Raw genomic sequence first — 14,604 nt, forward strand, 5'->3', positions numbered from 1 at the left:
CGGAAAGGCAGTGACAGTCTAAACCGCCACAAACTGCCTTCAAGCCAAAACCCTGCAGCCCTCCTGTCTCCATATGCCCCCACTGGCTCCTTGTTTTAGAGATCACCGCAGCATCGTGGGCTGGTCCTTCCCCTGGCCCTTACCCCTCTGGTCTGGCTTCTCTATCACTCTAATAACCCATCCCCAAAGGAAAGACGTCTCATTTTATGTTAGTTGGAAATATGTTAGTTGGACTGTGCAGAAACAGGCCGAGAGGAAATCTGGGAACATTCATACATGAATACATTTTATTCATTTATTTGTAAGTTAAGGTTTCTGATTTTTTTTAATTCATTTTAGAGTCCCCCCTCCCTCTTGAATGATAGTGTCCAAAGTGAGATTCATGAGCACTGAATAGATCTGGTAACAGTGAATAGTTTTTGTTTTATTTAAAAATCTTTGGTTTGGCTGCTCTGGGTCTTTGTTGCAGCACACAGGCTTTCTCTAGTTGTGGCATGTGGGCTCTTAGTTCCCTGAGCAGGTATCAACCCTAGTCCCTTGCGTTGGAAGGCAGGTTGTTTTTATTTATTTGTTTATGGCTGAGCTGGGTCTTCGTTGCTGTGTGCGGGCTTTGTCTAGTTGCCGTGAGCATGGGACCACTCCTCCCTACTTGCAGGATGCAGTCTTCCTACTGCAGTGGCTTCTCTGGTTGCAGAGCACAGGCTCTAGGGTGCTTGGGCTTCAGTCGCCGTGGCGTGTGGGCTCAGCAGTTGTGACTCTCAGGCTTGGTTGCCTTGCAGCATGTGGAATCATCCCAGACCAGGGATGGAACCCATGTCCCCTGCACTGGTGGATTCTTAACCACTGGACTACCAAGGAAGTCCCACAGTGAATGGTTTTAATCAAGAGGTACTCCAACTAATTAAAAAAAATAGATCCTATGATTATAAAGAAGCTGACTTGTCATAAGGTGTGTCAAAAATACATTTTTACTTTATATGCCTTTTTAGGTGGTCAATGTATTTTATGATTACAACTAAAGTATTATAAAATTCTGATTACTTTATAATAACTAGCAAATATCTATCAGTGAAGTGCAATAACGTATAAAATACAAGTAGCCCCAGACTTCCCTGTTTTCTCTTCTCTAGTGGACTAAAGAAGAAAAACAGAGATTTAGACTCTGATAACAGCTCCTTCAGCTGCTAGCTGTTCACATAAGAACCTTTCTTTTGATTTTGGCCAGCTCTCACGTTCTCATCTTTGATCAGTCACTGATCTTGGGACTGGCTTGGGGTCATCATTGGGGAAAATTGTGAAGTAACCCAAGCATTTGTTTGGGATGCCCCAGATTGCTTTGGCATGTACTTCCTGTCTCTGGCACTCTTTTTTTTCCAGGTCCTGCTATCGACTTTTCCTCTCCAATCATATCAATCATTTTCATATTAGTAGGACTTTAACTGGGGCTTCCCAGGTGGTGCTAGTGGTAAAGAGTCCGCCTGCAAATGCAGGAGACCCAGAAGACGCAGGTTAGATCCCTGGATTGGGAAGATCCCTTGGAATAGGAAATGGCACCCCATCCCAGTATTCTTGCCTGGAAAATTCCATGGACAGAGGACCGTAGCGGGCTCAGCAAAGACTCAGACAAGAGTGAGTGACTGAGAACACACACACACACACACACACACACACAGGACTTTAACCCTATATACTCCCCCTTCTCAGAGATATTTGCTCGTATTGCCTTGTCTCTAATTGTGAACGCAAAGGTTTGTTTCTGGTCCTGGAGTTTTAATCACTAATGAGCTGATATAGAAACTGTGGGGGGAGACTGACTGCCCAGGTGTCTTCTCTTAAGGTTGTACTGGCTTAAGATGCTTTGGCTTAGCAACTTTTTGGCTTTACAGTGATGCAAAAGTGATAGACGTTCAGTAGACACCATATTTAAAATTTTGTATTTGGGTTTTTTTAGGAGGGGTGGCTAGCCATGTGCAGTAGGAAACTCATTTATGGTGCTGGGCAGCCAGTGAGCCACAGCTCCCAGTCAGCCACTCGGTCATAAGAGTACAGGCCAAATACACTTAAAACCATCAGTACCCAGACAGCCATTCTGGTTTCACATTCAGTGTGCTTGTGTACATGCTAAGTTGCGTCAGTCGTGTCCAATTCTGTGCAGCCCCATGGACTGTAGCCCACCAGGCTCCCCTGTCCATGGAAATCTCCAGGCAAGAATACTGGAGTGGGTTGCCATTCCCTTCTCCAGGTGTAGTAGTCAATAAATTACATGAACTAGTCAACACTTTACTCTAAAATAGGCTTTGTCGTAGATGATTTTGCCCAACTGTAGGTTCATGTGAGGGTTTTCCTGGTGTCTCAGTGATAAAGAATACCCCTGTCAATGCAGGAGACTCAGGTTTGATCCTTGGGTCAGGAAGATCCCATGGAGGAGGGCATGGCAACCCACTCCAGTATTCTTGCCTGGAGAATCCCATGGACAGAGGAGCCTGGTGGTCAACAGTTCATAGGGTCGCAAAAGAATTGGACGTGACTGGGTGACTAAACAACAGCAACAAGCATCAGGGTTCATGTAAGTGTTCTGAGCACATTAAGGTAGACTGGGCTAAGCTAGGATGTTTGGTAGATTAAGTGTATTACATGTGTTTTTAATTTATGATATATTCAATTTGTGATGGATTAATTGGGATATAGCCCCATCAGAAGTTAAAGAAGATCTATATTTTACAAGTCTATATATATTCTCAGTTTATGACTATGACCAGCTCCCAAATTTTTCTGTAATTCCAAGTTTTGAGGTCAGGTGCACATCTGTGTCCACACCGGCCTTGCTTGGGCTCACACACACAAATGTGAGAAAGAACAGGTAGGTGGCAAAACGTGGGGTGTACTCGTTGGGGAAAGAAATGCATGCAGTTCATTAGGAATAAGTTACTAAACTTTCTATGCAGTTCTTTCTCTCTCTCTGGTGTCAGACTAAACCTGGAGCTTTTTTTTTGTTGTTGTTCTGCTTTGCTTTTTTTTTTTTCCAGTTTGACAAATGGACAGACACTCAGAGGAGAAGAATCCTGACAAGCCTGTTAGAACGCTGCTCCCTGTCACAGCAAAAGTTCTGCTGTCGAAAGCTTCAGGAGAAAATTCCAGCAGAAGCTCTGGATTTTACTACCAAGCTGCCAAGGGTGTTATCTTTACATATCTTTTCTTTCCTGGACCCTCGAAGCCTTTGTCGTTGTGCACAGGTACAGATGAAGAAGCAGTGTTGGGTGTTTTGTAAAGACAGCCTAGAAAACACTGAACCTTGAGGGAAAAAAAGAAAGCATGTATACAAAACCGAGCACTGACAAGACGCTCACTATGTTTAGTTTGTGCAGTTTGAATTGGCCCCATCGCTTTGTGTCTGGTTGTGCATTTAGTGCTCAAAGGGGAGAAAAAGTAAGCCATCAGTAAGTGTCCATAAAACAGTATTAGCCAGTTGGGGAAATGTATACACATGTATATAATGGTCCATCAGCAGAATAATTTTATGTTGCACAGCAGAGGACCATAGTAAAACCTTGAAGTGTAGAGTGCAGGCCATTCACAAATAGAAAAGCGTGAAATAAGATGCTAATGTGATAAATACACGGAGAAGGCAATGGCACCGCACTCCAGTACTCTTGCCTGGAAAATCCCATGGAAGAAGGAGCCTGGTAGGTTGCAGTTCATGGGGTCGTGAAGAGTTGGACACGACTGAGCGACTTCACTTTCACTTTTCACTTTCATGCATTGGAGAAGGAAATGGCAACCCACTTGCCTGGAGAATCCCAGGGACAGGGGAGCCTGGTGGGCTGCCATCTATGGGGTCGCACAGAGTCGGACACGACTGAAGCAACTTAGCAGCAGCAGCAGCAGGGAAGGAAGGCTTTGTGAGTGATCTATAATATTCAGAGCCTCAAAAGAAAATGTATAACTTAAAATCTTGTTTTATTTATTGTATATATTTTGTATATATATTATATATGCTTTATAAATAAAGCAAGATTTTAAGTTGTGATTATAAAAATTAAAATTTTCCCCATAGAGAAGAAAACTGTCAATAAATAGAAACAGTAAACAGGAGGGAATTCCCTGGTAGTGGTTAGGACTCAGTGCTTTCACTGATGAGGGCTCAGGTTCAACCCCTGTTTGGGAAACTAAGAACCCACAAGCTGCTGCAGTGTGCCCCCCCCAAAAAAATTAAGATAAACAGGGGAAAAAACATATTGCCAGCAAAGGGGTAATTTTCTTATTTTTTAAAGAACAACTGTAAATCTACATTAAGAAGAAAAAGAAATCAAAGCCTGGCAGAAAAATGAGCAAAGGAAGTAAACAAATAGTTCACAGAGAGAAAAGCAGATCTTTCTAAAATCGGTAAAACGCTTAGCTTCGTTTTCATGACATCTTTTGTGACTCAGATGGATTGAGTTTCTTTGTTTCTTCTTTTAGTTTCTTTTTTAGTGATCATATTTTATATTGTTGGGGGTGTGGGGAAACAAGCACCTTCATATGTTGTTGGCAGATAAATTGATGCAAACACCAAGGAGAGCAATTTGGTAGTGTTCAATTTTTAAATAAAGATTCCTGGACGTTCCCTGGCAACCCACTGGTTAGAACTCTGTGCTTTCACTACCAAGGATGTGAGTTTGATCCCTAGTTGGGGAACTGAGATCCTGCATACCATGCTGCTGCTGCTGCTGCTAACTCACTTCAGTCGTGTCTGACTCTGTGCGACCCCATAGACGGCAGCCCACCAGGCTCCCCCGTCCCTGGGATTCTCTAGGCAAGAATACCGGAGTGGGTTGCCATTTCTTTCTCCAATGCATGAAAGTGCAAAGTGAAAGTGAAGTCACTCAGTCGTGTCCGACTCCCAGCGACCCCGTGGACTGCAGCCTTCCAGGCTCCTCCGTCCATGGGATTTTCCAGGCAAGAGTACTGGAGTGGGTTGCCATTGCCTTCTCCAGCATGCCATGAGACATGGCTAAAAACTTTAAAAAAATTTTTAATTAAAAAAAATAAGATTACCTTTGGCCAGTAGTTCCACTTCTTGGAATTTGTCAGATGCCTATACTTCAACACATGCAAAATTTATGTCTGTATAAGAATACTGCATCATTGTTTGTAGTAGCAAAAGGTTGGAAACAATGGAAATGTCTGCTAATAGCAGACTGGTTGCAACCATCTCCGCAATATATCATCAATAAAAAAACAAAGGTGCAGAATTGTCCTACCATTTTGGAAAGAAGAAAAGAATGTACCCATATTTGTTAACCTTCTGGAATGGCACACAAGAAGCCAGTCACAATGGTTGCATTCAGGAGGGAAATGAGTGGCTAGATGACAAGGATGAGAGAGGTTTTTTTTTTTTACTTTTTTTTTTTTACCATGTGCCCCTTGGTATCTTTGTATTTAGTATTGATGTACACATATTACTTATTCTAAAAATGAAACAATTTGTTTAAAAAATAAAAGCATAGTGTTTTAAATGCCCAGTAATAGAGTATCATTCAGCCATATAATGAATTATTAGGCAGTCATTAGAAAACATGTTTTGGAAGAACAGAGATGCTTATTATGTGTAAAATGAAGAAAGCATGATTTTAAATTGCATGCAGTTTCCCAATTTTGCTTTCATATATACCTGAAAAACAGAAAGGAAAATAACTCTACCAGCTTGTTAATAATGTTTGGTCATCTCTGATTGACAGGGTTCTTGGTATTGTTTTTCTTCAAGTTTCTCAGAATTTTCCATGTTTTTCACAATGAGAATGTTATCATTCCAGGGAGATGTGATACGAAATAGCTAGTCTTATCATCTATGTGTACCATATGTCAATCGTGGTAGATTTCAGCGTCGTATTTTATTCCAGAACTGACTGTGAGGCAATTGTTCTTTAGCTAGATTCAAAGTAAACAATAAAGTCATTGCACCAAGATGAGCTTTGAGCTGTTAAAAAATGTGGTGGGGGTTGTCTTACAATTTTGAAAGCTCTTACCTACCCTCAATTTTCCTCATTCCTGTTTAGTTTTAAACAAAAAAAAAGCAGCAAAAATCAAAAACAAAGCAAAAACTTATCTACCTCCAGTGCAGAGGGGAAACCCCAACTTAACTACCCAGGTCTAAACCAGATCTAAGTCAAAAGAGAAAAAGGGTGAGAATTAAGAAAAACTTTCTCCCCATCCCCTCCCTCCCAAACTCCACATCTTGATTGAATTAACTACCCATATGAGGATTAAGGGCAGTGTAGTTTCATTCTGGGTTGCATAAAGTGGTTGTGATCTCCGTTTCTGCCTGCAGTGTTGTATCAGATCCTCTAAGCCTTTTCCTCCATCTAGATCCTGAACCTACTATTTCTCCTGATTGTGCCCGCTTCTGCTTCCCTCTCCCCTACATGTCTTATCTTCAGCCCATAAAATAATCCTGGATATAATCAGAACTCCATACACAATGGATGGAAGGAGGGAGGAAGAGAGACAGATAAACAGATGAATGGGTAGCAAGTTCCATTACAGAGTGTTCTGCTCCTTTTGGGGGCCCTGAAACATTATTTATTATTGAGTTAACCTTGAAAAAGAGGCCAGTTTCCAAGGATGAAATGAATGTGAAGATTAGCTATCATCTCTGCAATTCCTGATAAGAGACATGGAATGCCTAGTCTCAACTTTATATATGGACTTGACTCTAGTTTCTACTAAGACTTATTTAAAACCTGGAATAAATTATTTTAAACACGACTACACATAATAGGGTCACCTCCACTGTTTGCTGGATGTATAGGATTGACCATAATGCTATGAAAATGGAATGTACTGAATACTTAAAAAAAAATTATTTATTTGGCTGCACCAGGTGTCAGTTGCAGCACGTGGGATCCAGTTCCCTAACCAGGGATCAAACCCTGGCCCCCTGCACTGAAAGCATAGAATCTTAGCCACTAGACCACCAGGGAAGTCCCCAGGATAAATACTTAATGCTCTATTGAATCTTAAAGGCTATTTAGGACACACCAATATAGTATTAGTCATTGTGTTCCCTTTATAAAATTTATATTTAGTTAAATCATAAGAATGGAGGGAAAACAGAAGAATATCATGAAAAAAATAAGCAATGCACCAACCGGAGTTTCTGTAGCCTTTATATAACTTTCATATGCAGACTTCCAGAGATCTTTAGAAAGTTCCAGAGTCTTATCTGAAGCTTAGTTTCCTCATTTGCAAGGGGACAATATTAATTATACTGCCCTTCAGCTTGTGACGAGGATGGTTAATAGGTGCTCGATAAATATTAGTTGACTTGGATTCTGTCTGAATTAACATTTAAAAAAAAGAAAAAGCGGTACAGTGCTCTGTGAGAAGCTGGAGGGATGGGATGGGGGGGAGGTGGAAGTGGTGTTCAGGTAGAGGGGACACATGTATACCTATGCCACTGTATGGCAAAACCATCATAATGTTGCAAAGTAATTATCCTCCTATTAAAATAAATAAATAAAAATTTAAAAAAAATCCTCCTGCCTGGTTAGGAAGCACTTCAGGTAGGAGGTAACTTAGCTGTGATTTGGAGGAAAAGGACCAAAAAGAAACTAGTTGTGAATTCCAGGCCTGGTTTATCTAGTTAAAATTATGTTTGCTCTGATTCATTCATGGGCTTCCCCAGTGGCTCAGCGGTAAAGAACCCGCCTGCAATGCAGGAAACACAGAGAAGTAGGTTCGATCCCTGGGTCAGGAAGATCCCCCTGGAGGAGGTCACGGCAACCCACTCCAGAAAAAAAAAAAAGAAGTTCTCTCAGTACCAGGGTGACAGCTCAAAACCTAGAGAAAGTGGACATATAAACTGAATAGTTTTTTCACATTGTTTTTCCAGGTGAGCTGGCATTGGAAGAACTTGACTGAACTGGATCAGCTCTGGATGCTAAAATGTTTACGGTTTAACTGGTACATCAATTTCTCCCCAACCCCCTATGAGCAGGGTGTATGGAAGAAGCATTATATTCAAATGGTCAAAGAACTCCATGTTACCAAGCCCAAGGTAAATTTGGGAAAAGAAGCAACAGAATTACTAACATCAGCTACTTAGGAATTCTGGAACTAAGTTGGGGAAGGCCTTTGGTTCAAAAGAAATATACCATGACTACAAAATTCCCTTGTTCTAAGAACTCAACAGCTCTTTTCAAGATATCCATGTTAGTTGAAAGTCATCTGACACAAACCACAGTTCCACCTAGGTTAGGACTTGGAGCTCCTCATTCTCTCTGGATTCCTGGATTTCTGTGTCTCTAATGCCTACAGAACACAATTCTGACACAATTCTGCACATTCTGTGGGTAATGTGCAGTATTTATTACCTATGGGTCATCAAATTTTACTTAACCAATTCAAGTTTTCTGTGATTCTACCAGGCAAACTGAAGTTTATGTTTCTATCACTTATAAAGAAAAGTTTTGCAATAAATTAGTAATTAGGAAAGGGCATAATGGGCATATTAAAATTCTTTTTACTTTAGAAACTAGCAATGTAAAGTCCTTACATAGAATCATAAACAGTAAATAATATGAGCATACATTTTTCTAATGGGTTTCTATGCATTATAACCAATGTTTATGTTCATTCTTATAGTCACAGTTAATTAGATAACTTATGGGAAATTTTTATGAGCTTTTTCTTTATGGCATGATCTATATACATGCAGAGTTGTGCATCGTTTTGTATAATAGAAAAGTTCCTGAAAATTATGTGTAAATTAAAATTTTTTAATTATTTTTAAAACCACAGGGATTTTTTTTTATAGAAAAGCTGCAGTGAGTCCTTTTTGAATTGAAGAATCCTTTTGAAATACGAATAGTTGGTTCTTAATATGCTCATTTACGTTTCCTGTTATTGTGTTTACTTGAAGTAGAAACCCTCTACATTTAATATAGTAATAAACTGCATAATTAATACTGTTATAATTACAATGATAAAAACAGCCTTTCTGATTTCAATGATGGCTGTTCTTCATGAGAATTTCTTTTAAAAAGAAAAATTTTCAGTGCAGTGGTGGAGGAGTTATTTTAAAAATTATAATAGTTATGACTCCTTTTATCACAAGGCTTTCCTTAACTCTCATTCAAAGTCACTCATAGGCAGGGAAAGGCTTCATAGCTGAAGCTTGGGCTGTTCTGGGGCAGAGGAGAGAAAAGTGATTAACCAGGTTGTAGAATGAAAAAAGGTTTTGAATGGGGAGGGAGGAGGGAGGAGGGTTCAGGATGGGGAACACATGTATACCTGTGGTGGATTCATTTCGATATTTGGCAAAACCAATATAATATTGTAAAGTTTAAAAATAAAATTTAAAAAAATAAAAATAAAAAAAGAAAGAAAAAAGGTTTTGAGTATTGTATGTAATACTGATTTTAATACTTGGTCTTCAACAATAACTCTTTTTCCAGAAACTATTTATGCACTTCCCTGGTGGCTCAGATAGTAAGGAATCCACCTGCAATGCAGGAGGTGCAGGTTTGAGCCCTGGGTCGGGAAGATCCCCTGGAGAAGAGAATGGCAACCCATTCCAGTATTCTTGCCTGGAGAATCTCCATGGTTGGAGGAGCCTGGTGGGCTACAGTCCATAGGATTATAAAGAGTCCGACATGACTGAGCAACTAACACACACATATTTTAAAATAATGAATAGTTCTGATATAAGAAAATTGACAAATTGTTGCTTAGTATTTAATTTCTTTAGGGAGTACTTTGTTATAGTAAATTTCAGTTTTTCTATCAAAGAAAAAATTGGCAAATTAAACCCAGTAATATATAAAAAAAAGAATAATGTATGATGACCAAGTGGGATGTATCCAAAGAGAGTAAGGTTGGCATAATATTCAAAAATCAGTCCATGTAATTCACAGAATAAAAGAGAAAAGATATATGGTCATTTCAATATATGCAAACAAAAGCATTTAAAATTTTTTCAACATTTGCGATTTTAAAAAGTCTCAAAAGGCTTTGAGTAAAGGGAACAAATTTTTTGTTTACTTAACAGGAAAGTCATCAGTGTTCATTATTATCTATTTTGCTAATTGGTCAATATTTTGTACTTTTCAAAATTAATGATGTTTATTTATATATATAGTTACTAGCATTCATGCCTAAATTTTATCCCCTGAAACTGCTTTTTTATTATCATGTATTCTTTATTACCAGTGGTGTTAAACAAGACCTCTTCCAGCAAAAATTGATTTCATTCAATATAAACTCAGAAAAATGAAATGAATGTCCATCTTATTTTTTTTATTTTTTGGCCACCTTGTGGATTGTGACTTGGGATCTTAGTTCCCTGACCAGGGATTGAACTCCTGCTCTCCGTAGTGAAAGTGTAGAATCCTAACCACTGGACCACCAGGGAATTCCTTGAATGTCCATTTTAAGTCGGATCCGCCCTGTGCTGTGCTTAGTTGCTCAGTCGTGTCTGACTCTTTTCAACCCCATGGACTGTAGCCCACCAGGCTCCTCTGTCCATGGGGATTCTCCAGGCAAGAATACTGGAGTGGGTTGCCATGCCCTCCTCCAGGATTCGCATAAAACTTTAAATACTAATCTAGTAATGAGCCATCAATTATATAAAAGTAAAATTTTTACTCTACTACTTACAACCACTCACTAAATCAGTAAATATTTATTAAATACTGTTATGTGCCAGGTGCTAAGAGTACAATGGTCTTAACCCCACTTTCTGGGAGCCTAGTCTATGGAGAAGGAAATGGCAGCGCACTCCAGTGTTCTTGCCTGGAGAATCCCAGGGACAGGGGAGCTGGTGGGCTGCCGTCTATGGGATCGCACAGAGTCGGACACAACTGAAGCGACTTAGCAGCAGCCCATGGCCAAGGACACAGACCGATAGTTACCACATTGAATACGAAGTACTATTCTGTAATAGAAATATGTACAAAGAGCAGTTGAAACAAGGATAAGAAACTAACTGATTCTGCTTGCAGGAACTTGGGGAATTTTTAAATTTTCACAAACAATTTAAGCAAACCAATTTACTGAGCAAAGCTTCCCTAATCTCTTAAAAAACAAAAATTAAGGCTTTAATGGCTTCTTAATATAGCAATACCTCTTCCCTTAGGCTGCAACTGCATAAAAACCCTTATGAATTTTATACACACAAAAAAGAGACTTTCATTTTGGGCAATTAAAAAATAGACTTTCAAAAAAAAATAGACCTTCATTTCCCAATTCTTTGGAAATGGCTAAAGTTTTGATAATTGATAAAATCTATAGTTTACCCCTGCATAATGGAAATTGTCTCTGTGTTTTAGATAGGTAGGACAGGGTACTGTTTTTAAGAATGTATATGTTTATGAACAAATTAACTGCAGTTGTGGAATAACTGTATAATGATATGGTAGGAGAGGTGTCAATACAGGATAGAGAAGTTCATTGTATGGGCTTGAAGCTGGAGAGTCCTGGATTCAAATTCTGAACCTGTATCTTACTACTTTTGTCTTAATAGTAGTAGTGGAAAAATTAATCAGTTTATCCTACCTTCAGTTTTCTCTTCTGTAAAATGAAAGTAGTTATGATTACCTTTTAAAGTTATTATGAAGGTTAAATAAAGTAATGTAGGAACAGGAATTTCCTGGTGGTCCAGTGGTTAAGACTCTGTGCTTCCAACGTAAGGGGTGCAGGTTCGATCCCTGGTAGTGGGAACTAAGCTCCCGCATGCCTCACTGTATAACCCGCCCCCCTCAAAAAATAATAATATGCAGGAATACTTCCTGAGACAGTGCCTGGCACATACAAGTACCTCTGGGTTGGTGCTTCTGTAATCATTGCTACCATTATCAATGCCATCATGGTGATTATGATAATGCTGATTTTCTTAAAGCATTTATTTATTTATTCATTTTTGGTTGCAAAGGGTCTTCATTACTGCCTTTGGGCATTCACTAGTTGCAGAGAGCAGGGGCTATTCTCTACCTTCCATGCTCAGGATTCTTACTGCGATGGCTTCTCTTGTTGCAGAGCACAGACTCTAGAGCTCTGGCTCAGTGGTTGTGGCACACGGGCAGGTGGAATCTTCTTGGACCAGGGATTGAACCAGTGTCCCCTGCGTTGGCAGGCAGATTCTTAATCACTAGACCTCCAGGGAAGTCCATGTTCTTTGTTTTATTTTTGTTTTTATTACAGTGTTTTGAGAACAGAAATTATTTTCTCCTTCTAGACACCTCCAAAGAATGGGTTTGTGATCGCGGATGTTCAACCCATTAGAAGCAGTTCTCCAGAGGGAAAGCTGTCTCCTTCATCCGCTTTCCGATCCTCTTCCTCTTTAAGAAAGAAGACCCACCCAGGGGAGAAAGAACTCCCACCTTGGAGGTCTTCTGACAAGCATCCAACTGATATCATTCGCTTCAATTACCTGGACAACTGTGACCCCATTGAACACAGCTGGCAAGGGTAAGAACTGTGCCCTTCTCCATCTCTTTCCTTTTAGAAACAATTTACTGGCTCTTTGGTCTATGAAAAGATGAAAACAGAAGCTACTGTGAAATACAAATACTTTTCACTGGTGGTGGTGGTTTAGTCACTGAGTCATGTCAGACTCTGTGCAACCCCATGGACTGTAGCCCACCAGGCTCCTCTGTCTATGGGGACTCTCCAGGCAAGAATACTGGAGTAGGTTGCCATTCTCTTCTCCAGGGGATCTTCCCAACCCAGGGATCAAAACTGCATCTGCTGCATTGCAGGTGAATTCTTTACTGCTGAGCCACCAGGGAAGCCCCAAGAAGCAAAAAGTGATTGAAAGTAAATGAACCTTTATTGGTAAATTTGACCTTTTCTTTAGGATTTGTTTGCATTTTGTAGCTGTAATGCTTTCGTTACAGCTTCTTTTAATATTTTAATACCTCAAATTCCAATCCAGCACCATAGGGTTCATTATAGTCTTTTCCTTTTCCATATTTGCGCCTCCCTTCTGTGACATTGATATACATATATATATTTGATTATATATATTATATGATTATATATGATATATATGATTATATTATGTATATTATATGTATGGTTATGATTATATATATGATTATATATGTACATACATAATTTTGTATGGGCTTCCCTGGTGACTCAGAACCCACCTACAGTGTGGGAGACCTGAGTTCCATCCCTGGGTTGAGAAGATTCCCTGGAGGAGGGCATGATAACCCACTCCAGTATTCTTGCCTGGAGAATCCCCATGGAGAGAGGAGCCTGGTGGGCTACAGTCCATGGAGTCACAAAGAGTTGGACACAACTGAGCGACTAATCACAGTACAGCATAATTTTGTATAAAAAATATATTATATGAAGTATACACATAGAGAATATATTTACTTAACAAATTCTGGAAGTAATTTCTGAATTGCTAACTCATATCATTGTCAAAACAAATTTGCTAACTAGAATTCAATGTTTGTTTCTGGTTCATTTTGCCTTTAGCCTGAGGGTATATACTCATAATAATAATAATGTGGATCTATACTTTATCCTATTATATGCAAGCATTTTAAAAAACAAATATTAATGTTAATACAAACAATAAGATTACTGAAAACAGTTTAAGATGTCTTTGCCTGTGTTTTTGTCCTTAGGATATGTTCTACTAAGGCTATTCAGACAAATGACTGTGTTTAAAGTCCCATGAAGTTATTCCTTTGTGTGGGGTAACACCATCAGCTGTTTTTAGATTTTTGGAATTTTTTTCTTTTATTTCATAATTTTGAGATGGTTCCAAAGTCAAATATACAAAACAAAGTGTATCTGGAGAAGTCTCCAATACTGTTTCGTGTTCCTAATTGGATCACAGGGGAATCCTACGGATAGGTAACTATTTTTTAAAATGTCCTTACATTTAAAAAATCATAAAGGAGGGGAGTGGGGCGGATGAAAAAAATATAAACAAATACAGACACATGCACCCCTTTCTGAAAGAAATGGTGTCACACAATACATACCACTTTATCCCACTTCTTTCTTCCTGTAACAATATATCCAGGAGCTCACTCCACAGGTAAATAAAGAAATACTCTGGCCTCCTTTTTACAGCCCACAGTCCTCCATTGTGTGGATGTGTCAGAGTTTATTCAACCCCTTCTCTATTGATAGACACTTGGCTTGTTTCCAGCTGAGTGAAGATAATCTTTTAAACCACAGGAACAACAAAATCAAATAGACAAACAGCTGTGCCAACCACCAAAGCTTTAAAATGGTATTTATAATTTTCCCAATGCTCTCCAATTAACAGAAGAAGGAAAAGACATGAAATGACCCCAGCTTTCAACCGACAGTCACGTGATAAGAAAAATAAATCACAGGACAGATCTAAACTAAGAAAAGCACAGTCGCTGGTAAGTATTGCTTACAAAACATCCCCACCCCCGCAATGTTAATGAAAAACGCTGGATCTCTATAGTCCTATTCTTGAGATTGATTTCTTTTTTTAATGGGAATCATCAAGTAATGGTTTAAATTCTGGTCTCTGACACTGACTGGCTAGCTGTGTGACCTTGAAGATGCCCTTTATTTAATCTCTCTGAGCCTCGGTTTTTTTAAAAGCTTGGATGGATTGATGTGTGT

The 14,604-nt window shown here is 39.2% G+C and overlaps 1 protein-coding gene across 1 annotated transcript in view; it reads left to right on the plus strand.

Annotated features, from left to right (window-relative positions):
• Positions 1–14,604, plus strand: part of FBXO16 (F-box protein 16) — a 72,785-nt gene that overhangs the window by 28,093 nt on the left and 30,088 nt on the right. The window contains 4 exon segments of the mRNA XM_086414832.1: positions 3,027–3,233; positions 7,871–8,035; positions 12,212–12,444; positions 14,273–14,375. Coding sequence (XP_086270958.1) covers positions 3,027–3,233; positions 7,871–8,035; positions 12,212–12,444; positions 14,273–14,375 — 708 coding nt within the window.

The sequence above is a fragment of the Bos grunniens genome, chromosome 8 (genome assembly GCF_055505025.1).
Source record: "Bos grunniens cultivar Pamir isolate PY7600 chromosome 8, Bosgru_T2T1.0, whole genome shotgun sequence".
Taxonomy (NCBI): domain Eukaryota; kingdom Metazoa; phylum Chordata; class Mammalia; order Artiodactyla; family Bovidae; genus Bos; species Bos grunniens.